This window comes from Syngnathus typhle, linkage group LG2 (genome assembly GCF_033458585.1).
Source record: "Syngnathus typhle isolate RoL2023-S1 ecotype Sweden linkage group LG2, RoL_Styp_1.0, whole genome shotgun sequence".
In the NCBI taxonomy this organism is placed as follows: Eukaryota; Metazoa; Chordata; class Actinopteri; order Syngnathiformes; family Syngnathidae; genus Syngnathus; species Syngnathus typhle.
In genome coordinates, this window is record NC_083739.1 from 2938553 (window position 1) to 2957133 (window position 18581).

The 18581-nt window shown below is 44.2% G+C and overlaps 1 protein-coding gene across 1 annotated transcript; it reads right to left on the reverse strand.

Annotated features, from left to right (window-relative positions):
* Nucleotides 1-13343: 13343 nt before the first annotated feature.
* LOC133150393 (prolactin receptor-like) lies at nucleotides 13344-17236 on the reverse strand. The gene is made up of 3 exons (XM_061272889.1): nucleotides 17147-17236; nucleotides 13649-13802; nucleotides 13344-13572 (listed from the first exon to the last, which is right to left on the reverse strand). Exons 1-3 carry the CDS (start codon nucleotides 17172-17174, stop codon nucleotides 13359-13361), a joined length of 396 nt encoding a protein of 131 aa, XP_061128873.1. The 5' UTR covers nucleotides 17175-17236; the 3' UTR covers nucleotides 13344-13358.
* Between the last annotated feature and the right edge of the window lie 1345 nt (nucleotides 17237-18581).

Consider the following 18581-nt stretch of genomic DNA (forward strand, 5'->3'; position numbering starts at 1 on the left):
GTGAGCTGTGTCTCTGCTCTTTTTGTGTTGTCTGTGTGCTGTAAGTGTTATGTGTTAAAAGGATGAAATTGGCTCATGTAGGTGCACAAAAGAATTTGCTAGACTGTAGTCTATCTGATTTGCACCACAAAACAAAAGCAATTTTGTAAAAATAAGAAGAAAAGAAAGGCAAGCAATTTTTTTTTGTGGGCAGAAACTGGTCCACACTGCATTAATGCCTAGCCCTGATGAAACAAAATTTGAGCGATGGAAAGAACTTGCTTTCTGGAATTGGATGAAGCAAAATTATTAAATAACAACATTTCAAAGCTAAATTTAGAAGAAATAGTCGATTGGTTGTGTCAAGACTACACAAGTTTTTACATTTGAGAATAAGAGAGTGATTGAGTTAGTTAAAGTTAAGAAACAACAACAATTAACTATTATATTAATTTATTGGCAGTTAGTTTGTTGATTTTTATTTTATTTCTTGATTAGTGGATTGGGTTGTCACCTTGAGAAAAGAAAAATTAGGATGGGGAACACGAGTTGAGACAACCGGTTACACACGCAGAACGTGTGCACTGGGACACTGAAAAGCATTTTAAAAGGTGTGTTAAATTAAACTAGAATTTTGCAATTTCTGGAGAAATTGCGTGTGAAGGCGAAATGTATGAATAACTTTTTCGGGGAATGCTGCCGAACGATGTTGAAACGTGTTGAATTACTTGAGAAATGTAGAATATTTGGAGAATTTGTGGTGAATTTCAAAATTGAAAGTTTGGAATATTTGGTAAGTGGGAAGTTGTGGAATAGGTAGGCAAAAGATGAACAGTTGAAAGTTGGAATGGGTTGAATCGGTAGAAAAATGTAGAAGTTAGAGTAGAAAAACGAAATTTTGGAGAATTTGGTTGAATTTTAAATTTGGAATTGTTGGTAAGTGGGAAGTTGTGGAATAGGTAGGCAAAAGATGAACAGTTGAAAGTTGGAACGGGTTGAATCAGTTAAAAAATGTAGAAGTTAGAGCAAATGTTGAATCCCCATAGAGAATGAATGGGAAAATAAAAAAAAGCAATTGCGCCAAAATCTTTCTAAATTTGGAACAAAACCGAAAAAAACGGCCTCAGGAGGTTCACTTTTGGGGTAAAAATGTTGAAACGGGTTAAATCGGACAAAAAACGAAGACGTTAGCGCAAATGTAGCTATTTGGGGCACTTAGTGTTGAAATAAGGTCACTTCCGGCTTGATTCGGGTCATTTCCGGTCTAATTTGGGTCACTTCCGGTTTATTTGGGTCACTTCCGGTTTAAAACAGGTCACTTCCGGTTTAGCTGAGGTCACTTCCGGTTTATTTGGGGTCATTTCCGGTCTAAAAAGGTAACTTCCGGCTCATTTTGGGTCACTTCCGGTATGATTTGGGGTCACTTCCGGTTTACCAGAGGTCACTTCCGGTCTATTTGGAGTCACTTCCGGTCTATTTGGGGTCACTTCCGGTTTATTTGGGTCACTTCCGGTTTAATTTGGGTCACTTCCGGTTCGTCTGTGGTCACTTCCGGTTTATTAGGGGTCATTTCCGGTCTAAAAGGGTCACTTCCGGTACATTTGGGGTCACTTCCGGTTTGATTTTGGGTCACTTCCGGTTTACCAGAGGTAACTTCCGGTCTATTTGGGGTCACTTCCGGTCTATTTGGGGTCACTTCCGGTTTATTCGGGTCACTTCCGGTTTAATTTGGGTCACTTCCGGTTCGTCTGAGGTCACTTCCGGTTTATTAGGGGTCATTTCCGGTCTAAAAAGGTCACTTCCGGTACATTTGGGGTCACTTCCGGTTTGATTTGGGGTCACTTCCGGTTTACCCGAGGTCACTTCCGGTCTATTTGGGGTCACTTTCGGTTTGATTTGGGGCACTTCCGGTTCATTTTGGGTTCATTGGGGGCACTTGAGGGTCAATCCAAGATGGCCGCCACACTGGAATTGGGGGTCAAGGGTTGAATGTGTAAGCGTAGTGGAAGTGGGGGTGAATGGGAGTGAATGTGGGAAGCATAAGGTGTAAGCGTAGTGGAAGTGGGGGTGAATGGGAGTGAATGTGGGAAGCATAAGGTGAATGCATTTGGAATGGTTTGAATCGGTCGAAAAATGTAGAAATTAGAGTAGAAAAACGAAATTTTAGAGAATTTTGGTTGAATTTCAAATTTGAGAATTTGGAATTTTTGGTAAGTGGGAAGTTGTGGAATAGGTAGGCAAAAGATGAACAGTTGAAAGTTGGAACGGGTTGAATCGGTTGAAAAATGTAGAAATTAGAGTGGAATAACAGAATTTGAGAGAATTTTGGTTGAATTTCAAATTTGAAAATTTGGAATTTTTGGTAAGTGGGAAGTTGTGGAATAGGTAGGCAAAAGATGAACAGTTGAAAGTTGGAATGGTTGAATCGGTTGAAAAATGTAGAAGTTAGAGGTGAAAAACGAAATTTTGTGAAATGTCGAATGTGCCATTAAGAATGGATGGGGAAAAATTTGTCGGAATTTTGGGAATTTTGCGGAATCGGAAAATTTTCGGAATGAGAAAAATACAAGCCACCCTTTCCTGAATATTTGGAATACGTGAAAAGTGGAATGGAGTGAATCGGATGAATTATGTGAAAGATGAAACGGGACAAAAAAGTGAGGAGAATAAAATATAACTAGAATTTTGCAATTTCTGGAGAAATTGCGTGTGAAGGCGAAATGTATGAATAACTTTTTCGGGGAATGCTGCCGAACGATGTTGAAACGTGTTGAATTACTTGAGAAATGTAGAATATTTGGAGAATTTGTGGTGAATTTCAAAATTGAAAGTTTGGAATATTTGGTAAGTGGGAAGTTGTGGAATAGGTAGGCAAAAGATGAACAGTTGAAAGTTGGAATGGGTTGAATCGGTAGAAAAATGTAGAAGTTAGAGTAGAAAAACGAAATTTTGGAGAATTTGGTTGTATTTTAAATTTGGAATTGTTGGTAAGTGGGAAGTTGTGGAATAGGTAGGCAAAAGATGAACAGTTGAAAGTTGGAACGGGTTGAATCAGTTAAAAAATGTAGAAGTTAGAGCAAATGTTGAATCCCATAGAGAATGAATGGGAAAATAAAAAAAAGCAATTGCGCCAAAATCTTTCTAAATTTGGAACAAAACAAAAAAAAAACGGCCTCAGGAGGTTCACTTTTGGGGTAAAAATGTTGAAACGGGTTGAATCGGACAAAAAACGAAGACGTTAGCGCAAATGTAGCTATTTGGGGCACTTAGTGTTGAAATAAGGTCACTTCCGGCTTGATTCGGGTCATTTCCGGTCTAATTTGGGTCACATCCGGTTTATTTGGGTCACTTCCGGTTTAAAACAGGTCACTTCCGGTTTAGCGGAGGTCACTTCCGGTTTATTTGGGGTCATTTCCGGTCTAAAAAGGTCACTTCCGGTTCATTTGGGGTCACTTCCGGTTTGATTTTGGGTCACTTCCGGTTTACCAGAGGTCACTTCCGGTCTATTTGGGGTCACTTCCGGTCTATTTGGGGTCACTTCCGGTTTATTTGGGTCACTTCCGGTTTAGCTGAGGTCACTTCCGGTTTATTTGGGGTCATTTCCGGTCTAAAAAGGTAACTTCCGGTTCATTTTGGGTCACTTCCGGTTTGATTTAGGGTCACTTCCGGTTTACCAGAGGTCACTTCCGGTCTATTTGGGGTCACTTCTGGTTTATTTTGGTCACTTCCGGTTTATTTTTGGGTCACTTCCGGTTCGTCTGAGGTCACTTCCGGTTTATTAGGGGTCATTTCCGGTCTAAAAAGGTCACTTCCGGTACATTTGGGGTCACTTCCGGTTTGATTTGGGGTCACTTCCGGTTTACCTGAGGTCACTTCCGGTCTATTTGGGGTCACTTTCGGTTTGATTTGGGGCACTTCCGGTTCATTCTGGGTTCATTGGTGGCACTTCAGGGTCATCCAAGATGGCCGCCACACTGGAATTGGGGGTCAAGGGTTGAATGTGTAGGCGTAGTGGAAGTGGGGGTGAATGGGAGTGAATGTGGGAAGCATAAGGTGAATGCAATTGGAATGGGTTGAATCGGTTGAAAAATGTAGAAATTAGAGTGGAATAACGGAATTTGAGAGAATTTTGGTTGAATTTCAAATTTGAGAATTTGGAATTTTTAGTAAGTGGGAAGTTGTGGAATAGGTAGGCAAAAGATGAACAGTTGAAAGTTGGAATGGGTTGAATCGGTTGAAAAATGTAGAAGTTAGAGGTGAAACACGAAATTTTGTGAAATGTCGAATGTGCCATTAAGAATGGATGGGGAAAAATTTGTCGGAATTTTGGGAATTTTGCGGAATCGGAAAATTTTCGGAATGAGAAAAATACAAGCCACCCTTTCCTGAATATTTGGAATACGTGAAAAGTGGAATGGAGTGAATCGGATGAATTATGTGAAAGATGAAACGGGACAAAAAAGTGAGGAGAATAAAATAGAAGAATAATAATAATAATAATAATAATAAAGTAAATGGAGTAGAATAACATATGTGTGAAGGCCTTCGCCTTCACACAATAAAGTGAAAAAAGTAGAATAACATATGTGTGAAGGCCTTCGCCTTCACACAATAATAATAAAGTAAATGGAGTAGAATAACATATGTGTGAAGGCCTCCGCCTTCACACAATAATAATAATAAAGTAAATGGAGTAGAATAACATATGTGTGAAGGCCTCCGCCTTCACACAATAATAATAATAAAGTAAATGGAGTAGAATAACATATGTGTGAAGGCCTTCGCCTTCACACAATAAAGTAAATGGAGTAGAATAACATATGTGTGAAGGCCTTCGCCTTCACACAATAATAAAGTAAATGGAGTAGAATAACATATGTGTGAAGGCCTTCGCCTTCACACAATAATAGAGAATGGTGTAGAATAACATATGTGTGAAGGCCTTCGCCTTCACACAATGATGATGAAATCACGTGGAAATGTCTAATCATTTGCTAGCTGAGTCGCTCCCCATTCGGGGAGGCCATCCATTTACTTGCTAAGCTAGTTGTGGAAGCAGTAGCTATATGCACGTGTCCAGTGCACACGCACGAGACTGATAAGGTGTCAAGAGGCAACAAGCTTGCAGATAGAACCGCAAAACTGCAGCGCAGAAGACAGTTCAAATTTTACATACACAAGAAGCAGATTAAATCACTGACACATTTTTAAAGATGTAAAGCGACAAAGTCCATAGACTGAAATTCAATTATGGACGAAAAGAGGGGCAAGAGTAGAGAATGGCATCTATAAATGACCAGAAGACAAACCTATCCTACCAAGGAACTTGTATAAATGGGCTGCTATTTCGAGTCATGGGGTCACCCATGTCTCGACAGGGGGGATGGTGAAACAGATTGAGTCCATTTACACAGCATACGGGTTTGCTGGTTTTTCGCAACAATTTTGCAGAGCATGTTTGATTTGTGCTAAACACAATCCACAAGGTAACTTGCGACCTCGGAGAGGAAAATTTCCGACTCCATTGTATCCATTTCACACAATACATATGGATTACATCCAATTAAACAAGAGTGAAGGTAAAGAATATTGTTTGGTCATCATTGATGCGTTTTCTAAATGGATAGAAGTTTTTCCCACCAGACATGCGGACGCACTGACAGTAGCAAAAGCATTGTGCAAAGACATTATTCCAAGATACGGTATTCCAGAAAAAATTTATAGTGACAATGGTCAACATTTTGTTAATCAAGTGGTGCAAAACATTGGGAGATTGTTCCACATAAATATAAAGAACCATTGTTCCTACCATCCAGAGTCAGCTGGCTTGGTTGAGCGTTTTAATGGTACTATAAAAAATAGACTAAAAAAAAATGCATGGAGGAAACTAAACGACCATGGACTCAGTGTCTAGATTTAGTAAAAATGTACATAAATGTTACAAGTACGACTGGGTTGACTCCCTATGAAACCATCTTTGGAAGACCGTACAGGCTTCCTCAGTTTAAAAATGTTTGGGACGTACCGGAGGAGGCCACTTTGGCCGACTACATGAGAAAAATGTTGGAACATGTTAAAAATCAGGCCAGTAACATTGTTGATCGACCCATCTCTCCGCAGGAAGACCCCAAAGTGGTTCCGGGAGACTGGGTCTTGATCAGGAGCATCAAGAAGAAGAATTGGCACTCGCCCAAGTGGGAAGGTCCCTTTTTAGTCCTTCTCACGACACCTAACGCTTTAAAAATAGCCGAACGCAACACGTGGATTCATTTGTCTCACTGTAAAAAGGTGATCTCCGCAGACCCAACCTAAGTACGGAAGGTGAGCAAAGTCTGGTAATAGTGCCTGATTCTGGTGTCAAGATCCAGGGTTGACACGAAAGCCAGCGGAAGAATTCCAAGACACCAACCCGAAGCTCAGGGTGTTGACTCTGAGGAGATTTGAAACTAGGTGTTAAAATGCCGTTGGGACAATGTCTTGCGAAGGTGCGGGATGGTTGCAAATCTTGGGGTGCATTCATTTGGATTTTTGTCATTTTAGGTTTCGCTATAGTTTGGGCAACGTACTATATGCGCTTCGGCCCTGGTTATGTAAAACACGCGTCTCCAGATAGTCCACCTGAAGTTTCCACTGTTACTAATGTACCTGATGTTTTTTCTCTTGAAGAGTATTACAAACATTGTTTGGCGGATGACGATTCTGGGCACAGTCGCAATGGTTCCTTTGGTTACCGATATTGTCCATGGAACAACGTTGCCTCGCGTAGACATAGGCGTGAGGTCTCGTCCATTAGGCGTAAGATCTCGTCCATTTCTAATTACTGCACGCCTGCTCTCGTTCATGACGGTATTCCCTGCGTACCATGGCGCATAGCCAACGCATACCTAAATTCATTGGCGTTCACCGTGGCCCCAAACACGACTTCCACTATCACCGTGCCCTTGAAGAGTTTGAGAGGTACCCGACAAGGCCAGCCCACTACGGGTGACAAATGGCCTGGGCATTGGTGGTATTTGACTGGCAATCCGGATATCTCTGATTGGAGCGCCCTTATCACCTCGCAGGTACCAGGTTATTGGCCTCCTGGCTCCAGTGAAGAAGCTGTGTTTTTTGCTAAGCGTATAACTTTAAAGAACCAAGGCTCCAGTCTTCTTTTAACCGTTACACTCCCTGATGACGCGATTCGACCCCCTCACACTACCTTGTTCAATACTTCCTGTTGGGGTTTTCAGTTGTGGGCTTGGTCCTCTGGGAGAGATCCTCAGTTTCCTATTGTAATTTGTGTTGACAAAACAATGCGGGGCGCCGACAGTCCCGTGTTGAGTGACTTTTCCAAGGCATCTGGAGTGGTGGTTACGAGCGTGGCCCTCACCGATGCAGACAGTCACTTTGTGACCTCCACAGGTATGAGTGGTCAGACTAACAATTGGCTCCTCATGGCCGAGCAAGCTGCTAATGTGACTAACACCAGTTGCTTTGTATGTATGGGCCCAAGGCCCCTCTTGAAGATCATTCCCGCTAGTGTGGCTCCTGAGTGTGCGATTTTTGTGATGTTGACCCTTTCCATTCCGTCTACTCATCCTTGCTCCAGTTGGGACAAGGTCTATCCTGTTTCCTCCTTGACAAAGTCCAAACCCCTTTTTTCTACTGATGTTGCTAGGGGTAATTTCACGTGCATCTAGTTACCCGGTACTGGCGCAAGCCTAGGCATTTTGTCTGCTCCTATGTGCACTTCCCTGTTCAATGTCGCTACCCTTTTTTCGCCAATCGCTCGTAGTGATATTTGGTTTTGGTGCAACACAGACAAACTTTATGATAGTCTCCCTTTTAATAGCTCTGGAACTTGCGCTTTGGTGACCCTTTTGCTTCCCGTTTTGTTAATGCCCGCGGCTCCTCATGAGCTAGAAGTTTTTGTTGATTCTTTTGTGCCCCGACCCTGGTCGAGGGCTAAGCGGAGTGCCGAGTGGCAAGGCGTGGCGGATCCGACCTATATAGATGCCATTGGAGTTCCCAGAGGAGTGCCGGATGAGTATAAGCTGGTGAACCAGATAGCAGCTGGTTTTGAATCCTCCATTTGTTGGTGGTGCACCCTTAACAAAAATGTTGACAGGATCAATTACATCCACTACAACGTGCAGAGGCTTGGAAATTGGACCGAGGCGGGTTTCAAGGCGGTCCACTCCCAACTGGCCGCTACTTCCCTCATGGCTTTCCAGAACCGGATGGCCCTTGACATGCTACTCTCAAAGGAGGGCGGTGTCTGCGCCATGTTCGGTGAGCAATGCTGCACTTTCATCCCAAATAATACTGCAGCTGATGGAAGCCTGTCCCAGGCCCTTGAGGGTTTGAGGACCTTAAATGGGAAGATGAAGGAGCACAGTGGAGTGAACACGGAGGCTTGGAACAGCTGGCTGAATGTGTTCGGCAAGTACCGCACCCTGGTTTCCTCGGTCCTTGTCTCCCTCGCCGTTTTTTCTGCTGTTTTGGCCTTGTGTGGATGTTGTTGCATTCCGTGTCTCCGGTCCCTAATTAATAAATTGATCGCAGCTGCTATCTCTCCGGCGGCTGAGGCTTTTCCGTTGCTCCCTGGGGACGACTTTGAGCTCCCTGATTCCTTGGAGTGTCACTCCAGCGATGGCTCCATTTATGAGGCCCTCGCTGTGGACCTATCCGAATTTTTTCCTGAGTCCGACGTTGTCTGATTGGCTTCGGTCGCCTCCCGAGTGTAAATTTGTTCTTATGACGTATGATCCTGCGGCTGAAAATCTTTTGAAGTAGCCTTTGGGTGATTTGAGGGTCTCTGAGAACTTATGATAAACAGGGGGGAATTGTTGGAAAATTGTATATATATGTTATCATGCGTTCTCTTTTTGTTTACGTTATCACGCGTTCTCTTATTATTTCTATATTACCATATTACAGTAAATGATCGACCGTTAGATTAGTGCGTACGTGCGTTCGTTGTTCTGCTTTGCTGTTCTTATGTTCACCACAGAAAGCCACATAAGCAGAAGTGTGAGGTCCTGTCTTGGTCAGCGAGACGCAGCTGCAGAGAAAACAACGCCAATGTGTCAGCGACGCGATGTGTCACTCTTCGTCAAGTAGCTGACTCCACACTTCACGCCCTCAAGATCCTGCGCTAGGCGCGCCCCTGGTTCCTGCTCTGATGGTCGCTTGAACACATTGAACTTGCTGAACTCTGTTTGCTCCTTTCTATTTCGTAATATTACAAGTGCATCGTCTGCCGTTTTGTTTCTTACCTAAGCAGAAACCCTTGCGCTTCCCCTTTCCCTAACGGTTTCTGCTATGTTTGTAGACAGGGTCTCCCCAAATAAAAAGAGCAAGAGTGCAGACAGACTTTAGTGTAGCTGGGCATTGTAAGCTGTCTGTACTGCACTCCTTGCGCAAGTTACGACTCAATATTCTGCCTCACTTTTGGTTTGTCCGTTGGTGCATTTCTCTTAACATTTATTCACACTGTCTGTAAAAACCTAACAACTTGGTTGGGGTCATAACCTCAAAACAACGTCTTCATAAACATATGGCGACATATAGGCATGCGTGAAAATGGGCTCTCACGGTGGTTGGGAAGAAAGACGAGCCGAGGTAATCATTAAAAGTCTGGACCATGGCAAATGATGTGAAATATGATTATGTGCTGAAATCAATAAGAGGGCTTCATTTGTCACTAAAATGGCCTGTCACTCAATAGCAAGTGCGCACTTCAGTGGACCGGAGCCCTGAAAAATGTCCATTTCATGAAATGTTTGTAATTCATAACGGCAACAACAACAACAGCAGCAACAACAGCAGCAGCAACACCAACAACAACAACAGCACACTTCTTGAATTCTATTGGCCCGCTTTGCACGACACCACCCCGCTGAATAAGCAAGCATCAGCAGGTTATTTGAGATTGCTGCCTGCCGGCTTTTCCCTCTCCATTTCACTAACGGCCTGACAATAGGAAGCGAATATTTGTCCAATATACGAGGGCGTTAATAATTGCCTCTCACCGCCGCTTCCGCTTGGTCACGGTGCGAGATAACGAAAAGAACAAAGGGGCACCCTCCAATTCCTGCCTTGATGCTGTCCACTTTTACATCAAACGTGTCGATTTCGACTTTCTAGAAGCGAGAAGAAATCCTGCATTAAATGTTTTCAGAGCGGGATCAAAGTGGACAACTATTATGTCCGTTTGACACGGCATCAAGGCGCCAGCGTCCGATTTCGGGCGAGCGCAAGACGCTTGGACGTTTTCATTGTGACTGAGGTCAACGCAATTAGCCTGACTTGAGCGAAGACATGTCACCTTCGGTTTCAGGCCGACCAGCGCTTCGGCAAAACTAATTATTCTAACAGGAACGGTAATAACAATTGCTCAGAACATCTCTGTTTCTTAAAAGTGAAGACAATTTGCAATTTTACAATTGAGGGAAAGTCGATGCGCAATTTGTCTTGGTGGGCGGGCCAAATAGAATTACACTGCGGGCCAAACGTCCAGAGTTTGTCACCCCTGGCGAAGGGCAAAGCAAAGTCTTGTGACTGTCAACTGAGAAAGAATCATCGGACTCTCGAGTGAGACCTGACAAGTCCGCGTAGTTTCATTCAAGAGAGAAATGTGGAATTCGCCGTCAGCCCCATGCTCAAGACGCTCAACGAGTGGGGCGGGGGGGCGGGGTAACAGCACCCCCCCTTGTACAGATCAATACCGTTTTTTTCCGTGTATAGTGCGCCCCCATGTATAGTACGCACCCTAAAAATGGCATGCTGATGCTGGAAAAAAGCCTGTACCCAAGTATAATACGCACCCAATTTTTATGAATTATTATTTTTTTTTTAAGTCCCAATGATCGTCACACACGCAGGGAGGCAATGGATCCCATTTTTATAGTCTTTGGTATGAAAAACCGCCGGGTCGGGAGCGCAACTTCTGAATAAATAATAAATAAACAAATAACATAATAATTAAGAGGAGCAAAAATGGAGCAAGTGTGCATACAGCCAGAATCACAAAAATACAGGACGCTACGCAGAAGGGGGGAGAGAGTTCAGGATCCTAACAGCCTGGAGTATGAAGCTATTGGTGAGCCCCGGTGGTGCCTACTGTGATAACTACAAGAGGTGAAAAGATACAGAGGACAAAACATGCGTTACCTTTAAAAGCAGCGGGTCAATGCCGATGATGCGTGGTTTTGGAATTTGTGGCCAGAAGAAGTCTTTGACTCTGAATGGTCACACAGTTGGATGCGAGATTTTAGGGAAGGATACCGAGGAGCATTTCATCGCAAATAAAAAGCAACGGCATTGTGAATTCTCACCTCGAACATTGCGGAATGACACACATGGCGATGGCCAGCAGCGCCACCATGTTGATGCTCGTCACCAGAATCAACACCAGAAGTTTGTCTGCTTCAATGAACGGAGCAAAGTCAAGAAGACCAGAAGCGCTGACTTTCATTTACAGCCAACATTCTCAAATTTGACTCTGTGAAATGATATTAGTTTATTCTCAACAGTCTCTTGTATCATTTTGATGTGGATTTCTTTTCTGTTTTCTGCTTCCAGTACATGAGATTGAATTTTTTTTTTTTCCCTCATCAGATTTCAGACTATGTTGCCAAATCAATCTAATCTGCCCAGGGACTTCAGAATTAGTACAGTCAGTCCTTGTAATTTAAACTATTGCATTATTGTCAGTTCAAACTTGAAATTTGTCCTAACAGGGCAAGAGCTCCCTGCCCTCGATGATGTCATCATTTTTCTTTCCCTTGATTATTTGGAATTTGTCTGTCTTTGTTTTGATTAAATCCAGCAAAATTGTGTTACATCACCTGCACCACAAATTAGACTCGCTTTTAACTAGTCTAAAGTCGAGTCGATTTTTCTCTCAGCACATTGTTGCCGCCAAGATCAAACAAAAAGCTTGTTTTCTGCTTTTTCTTTGTCCAAAATACTTTGGAGTGACTCCAACCCAAGTTTTAGAAATGAACTTTTTGTGAGTGATGAAAGGAGAGCATCTTATTATCCATATGGTAATTTGTGTGTTTACATAGTTATAAAACACAATATCTGTCATAATATTGAAAATTGGCTGGCTTGTTTTGAAAAAGGCTGGCTTTGAAAGTACCAGATTAAATCGCCACTGAAGGCCCAGGTAGCAAATGCATGTATGTCCACCCCCGAATTGCCTCACTCACATCAGTGCACACATCGTACCTGCTTGCGCCCGGCTCGGAATGCTCATCAGCAACGGCTGGCTCCAATTGCTCCACAGGCTGTTGTTGAGCGAGCGGCACCGTACGCGAAGCACGTAGTCGTTGATGGGAAGGCCGAGCAGCTACCCTCTCGTTCACCGGGGTGAACCCCAATGTGCAGACGCCCAGCCGGGGGGCAATAAGTATACCCACACCTGCTCGACGCCTCTCACCATGGCCAACTCCAGAGTGGAAGAGAGTCCAGGCCCTCTCGAGAGGGCTTGTACCGGAACCCAAACTGTGCGTGGAGGCAAGTCCGACTATATCTAGTCGGAACTTTTCTGCCTCGCACACCAGCTCGGGCTCCTTTCCAGCCAGAGAGGTGACATTCCATGTCCCAAGAGCCAGCTTCTTCAGCCGGGGATCACACCGCCAAGGTCCCTGCCTTTGGCCGCCGCCCAGCTCGCACTGCACCCAACCCCTTTGGCCCCTCCCACAGGTGGTGAGCCCATGGGAAGGGGGACCCACGTTTCCTTTTCGGGCTGTGCCCGACCGGGCCCCATGGGCGAAGGCCCGGCCACCAGACGCTCGCCTTCGAGCCCTGCCTCCAGGCCTGGCTCCAGAGGGGGGCCCCGAGGACCCGCGTCCGGGCGAGGGAAAACGAGATCCATATATTTTATTCATCATAAGGGGCTCGTGTGAGCCGTGCTTTGTCTGGCCCCTCACCTAGGACCCGTTTGCCATGGCTGACCCTACCAGGGGCATAAAGCCCCAGACAACATGGCTCCTAGGATCATAGGGGCACGCAAACCCCTCCACCACGATAAGGTGACGACTCACGGAGGGGTTTAGCTTTTTTAATTTAATAAAATTAAATTGAGTTCAGGGTACGATTACAAGGTAAATATATCATTGATTTTCTTTTTCAGGTTTCTCCGGGCACTCCGGTTTCCTCCCACATCCCAAAAACATGCTTGGTAGGCCGATTGAAGACTCCAAATTGTCCCTAGGTGTGAGTGCGAGTGCGAATGGTTGTTTGTCTCCGTGTGCCCTGCGATCGGCTGGCAACCGGTTCAGGGTGTCCCCCGCCTACTGCCCGATGACGGCTGGGATAGGCTCCAGCACTCCCGCGACCCCCGTGGGGACTAAGCGGTTCAGAAGATGGATGGATGGATGGAAGGTCTACCTTTGTACGTGCGGCTTTTTGACATCAGATATGACCTTACCGATGTCAGCGACATCAAGGCAATGTTGAGGTGAGGTAAAATTCTGGCGTGCCGTTATGGCCGTGACGTTCATGCAGTAGATGCTCCATATGAACGTGTGGCTGCTGTCAAAAAAACAGCTCTTGGCACCTCTGCTCGTGTAGTCGGGACACTCGTGTTTGGGCTCATTGCTGAACGGAACAAAAAAATCATTACAATTCCACCGCTTGTTTTTGTCATTTCCAAAAATAACAAGCGTGTTCATACTCTTTGGAATAGGTGAGCACGTAGGTCACCTCCTCTCCCTCCGTCAGGTTGCTGAGCGGATGCCACCAGCAGGTGAACACCTCCATGTTGGGCGATCGGCATTTGTAGATGAGAGGCCTGGTTGTCACGGCAACCTCACCGACACACTGGGAGTCTTTCGGTTAGAGAAGTAAGCGGGCGTTATGGTCCGTATGAATGCACATGTTAACATTCTTATTCATTCAGCCATGTGAGCTGGACTTGAAGGAGGTTAGCCATGTCAAAGTTACGTGTTGAATGAACCCACAGCCGTCACGCGTTTCAGACTTTAACTGATACGTTTGGTTTTACGCATAAGAATGGAAATACCATAGATCTGGTATTATTCCGAGGACTTGCAACCTCAAATATAGCAGTACTGCCATACACTACTGTTCTGTCTGATTATTACTTAATAAAGTTTGAAATTTTAGTTCCTTGTCAAAGACAAGAGAGCAATCAGAATTATAGGAGCAGTCATTCTAAGTCCATGACTGATATCTGAGTTACTGTCGCCGACAACCACCATATTTCCCGCATACATCGGCTCTATTGATAATCTTACAAATGAACTTACATTGGCTCCCGGTCCATTTAAGATGTGACTTCAAGGTTCTTCTATTAACCTATAAATCACTGCATGGCTTAGCGCCTTCATATCTCGTTGACCTAGTTGTTCCTTATTTTCCGTCTCGTAACCTTCTTTCGCAAAACGCTAGTCTTTTAGCGACACCGAGGGCCAAGAAAATGTCTGCAGGCTCTAGAGCATTTTCTATTCGGGCTCCAGAGCTTTGGAATGCCCTACCAATGGATATTAGGACTGCTACCTCAGTAGGAACATTTAAGACACGTTTAAAGACACATTTCTATGACATGGCCTTTCACTAACCTGTAGTGGCCGATTCGGCTGGAGTTTGTTTTCTCTCCCTCTCCATCCCCTCCCTCCCCCCTCCCCGGCCGGGGAGGTGGTTAGGTGGCCCCCATGCTGACAGCGGCTATCTGGATTCTCGTGGGCCAATTCAGGATGGGGGAACTGCAGCTCAACTTCCTCGAAGACACTGCCAGGACAATTGAGGGCTCCTTCGGCAGCCCTTCGCTCTGACATGGACATCCACTTTTTATTTCATTGATTTTCATATTGTATCATTTGTGCCCTCTCTGCATCCATTTCAACCTGGTGATCCTGAAAGGGGGATCCTTCCATCTGTGGTCCCTTCTCAAGGTTTCTCATTTTCCCCCGGTAGGTTTTTTTTTATTTTATTTAGTTTTTCCTTGCCCTTTTGGGAGCTTAAGATCAGGGGATGCTTTGAGAATAATTGTCAATTTTTGTCTCTGTGAAGCACTTTGAGACTGCTTGTGATTTAGGGCTATACAAATAAACTTGACTTGACTTGACACACCCGTGCCGAGAGTCCAAGCAAGATTGATTGTCATCTGCAGGCGGTGGGAACACGCCGGCCGATACCAATTAATAAACATCAGAGAGTCAAACAAGCGGAAGTGAGACGTTACCTGGCCTCGCAAAAACGAGATTGAAAGCTATGGAAAGGTCATTCATGTAAACTAAAAATAAACAATTGAAATGCATTTATTTGTTAATTCCTATGAATTTGTCCACTTACCGTTTTTTTCTGTGTATAGTGCGCAAAATTTAACGTGTTGTCCTAAAATCTGGGGTGCGCATTATACATGGGTACAAATTTTTTTTTTTTTTTTTAATTTTTTATTCATTATTATTATTTTTTTTAGAAAACAAAACCAACAACAGGACTGCCCGACAAAGTCGTGGAACAAAAAGACAGGGTGACATTACCAAAGACAGGAACAGAAAGCAAACAGACATCATGACAGTAACACATGCAATGATCCGACGGTGAGCGAGGGGCAGACAGGACTTAAATACAAAACACGTTACATCGATTGAGGTGACACAGGAAGAGAGGGGCGACGCAAACAGAAACTATGGCAACCTAGACACATAGCAAAACTGGGGACGAGACATGACAAATCTCCCCCGAAATAAAACTCACCTTTCTTCTTGTTTGTTGTCAATCGCGCATCGCATTCAGCAATCCTGTCCCAACACACTTAGTAAAAAAAAATCCATAATTGACGACACATCGTTTGATGCGATGGTGCAATCCTTGATGGTGTGTTATTGTCAAATATTGTTTGTTTTTAATCTCCATCGCGGACCGGACGTCATACGGAGGCCACCATTACAGATGCGCAGAACGGATGCGCAAGACACGTCAGCTATATTAAGAGCGAGAGTTGTTTTCTTCCTATTAGTTTCAATTCACAGTTTAATTAGCAGTTTCAATCAACAAATAACAAAATGCGTATTACAAGTAATATTTTATTTCACAACACTTTGCCTTGTTCCTTTGGTCTCTGCTGTTCATCCTAAAACACAAAGGCAGGCGCTCTTTAAGCAATGCGACAGTGAGCGCCCGGCGCGCTGCGGTTGCGCGACCGCACCAAATTAAGCTCCCTGCGCAGTGCGCACTGAGGTCCACTTAAATTTTAGAAAGTACATCAGGACTTTAAAAATATCTTCTAAATTTCAGCGACGGCTCTGTCACAATAATGCGACCAGCGCGGTGCAGTTGGGCGGTCGGCGGCGCGCTACGGTTGAGCGTTCTCTCTCGCACTCTCTCTCTCTCTCTCTCTCTCTCACTCTCTCTCGCTCTCGCACACACGCGCACACGCGCACACACGCAAACCGGGTATCATACGGAGGCCGCCATTACAGATGCGCAGAACGGATGCGCAAGACACGTCAGCTCTATAAAGAGCGAGAGTTCAGTTCTCCACCTATTAGTTTCAATTCACAGTTTAATTAGCAGTTTCAATCAGCAAATAACAAAATGCGTATTACAGGTAATATTTTATTTCACAACACTTTGCCTTGTTCCTTTTGTCTCTGCTGTTCACTTCAAACACGCTCCATACGAACGCAATGCTCTCGTATCAGACGCTTGCTCGATCACCTGCTCGTTTGCTGTCTGTCACAATGTACCCTACACAAATCCGAAACATTTGTTGCGGCTCCGAGTCACGACGAGGGGCAAGTTTTGGTTTCCAAGGGTGTTTTCATTCCTCTTCAACGTCTCTCCCATACAGAGCCGCCTTTTTCACGTCCGCACGCCTCTTTCCCGTGCGCGCGCAGAGCGCGGTGGTGCGTTTACTGGCAGTCGGAGAAATCAACGCCAACAAAAAAAATTACATCCAGCCTAGTTAAGACCATACCAAAGACTATAAAAATGGGACCCATTGCCTCCCTGCGTGTGTGACGATCATTGGGACTTAAAAAAAAAAAAAAAAAATCATAAAAATTGGGTGCGTATTATACATGGGTACAGGCTTTTTTCCAGCATCAGCATGCCATTTTTAGGGTGCGTATTATACATGGGGGCGCACTATACACGGAAAAAAACGGTAATTGATTTGATGATGCAACAGCATGCCGGGACTCACCTGCTGCTTGTCTGTCCAGCTGTTGCATTGTGTTGCAGGCCAGTGAGGCGAAAAGCAGGCAAATAAATAGCAGCGGCGGCGGCGGCGGCGGCGGCACACGCTGTCAACACAAAAAACAACGCACTTCTGGCAGGTGTGTGTAAAAGTTGGACAACCGCAACGGGAGCATCCCCCATTCATGAGACGTATCACAAGCAATGGACCCCCCCCCCTTCCCCCTCGTTTTCGTGTTACCAATATGAAATGACTTGCCAAGTAAAGAAAAAACTTTTCTTTAAAAAGCAACAACAGTGGTTGTTGGAAGATTACGCCTCTTCTTTTGTTGGAAAGTCTTGTCCTCCATGCACTATGCTGTCTTTTTCTCAGACTTTTTTTCTTTCTAATATTCCAGGAAGATGGTCTTGTCTGACGCATTTATCATCTGATTTAATCAAACAGCAACTATGTTCCAAGCTGTCCAAAAAACACAACTTGTATTTTAGGCCTAAAAAAGAATTGGGAAAAAAATGGAAATTACTGACATTTATACAATGTTAGCACAACAAAGCAAGCCAGTTGCTTTTATTTATATACTTACAGACAATTTTCGCAACATCTTAAATTTAAAATGTTATCAAAGTTTGTTGCCTTGAAATTTTGAGTTTAAACACCTTTTTTTTTTTTTTATATCTTAGTCACCCATCACTTTCAAGCAAATCAAACAATTTTAGCCTCACTCAGTCTGGTTTGAGCCTTGTTATTCATCCCTTAAGATTAATGTGATTTAAGGTTAGCTCCTTACTTAAATCAGCAACAGGAGTATCCACAATGGAACTGGGGCAGTCACCAAGTTTCAAAGGAATCTTTGAAATTGACCCATTTGGCCAGCATGAATGCTCTCCAAACCACAAAGGTCACATTGTGCGTCATGTCGCGTCCATTTTATCCAGTCAAAGCCGCCATGGCGCTAGCAAGATGTCAAATAATGTCATTCGCTTAGAAACATGCATAGCCACGAGTCAGATGTTTCAGAAGGTTGATCTAATAAAGAGAGAGAGGGGAGGACGAGAGAAAGAGTATTTTGGAGGCTAAAACTCTAATTTGTTGACATTCACGGCAACAATGTTAGCTAGCACAGCAAAGCCACAATTGTTTTACTTATGTTTGGGGACATTTCAATGGATAATACAGTAATGCCTCGTTTATTGCGGATAATTGGTTCCAAAAAACACCCGCGATAAGTGAAATCCGCGAAGTACGGTCACCAACAAGAAGTACTGGGCAGGCTCGGGGCCGGTTCTAGGAATGCACATGAGGGGGCAGTCAGAAATGTGAAGGGGGCATGTTCTTTTTTTTTATTTACACATTTTTAACACTGTTAGTGTTTTCTTCACGGCAGTTGTTAGCTGTGTGTCCAGATCTCAACCTGGAGAAGTGGATTGCACTCTGTCAGGCC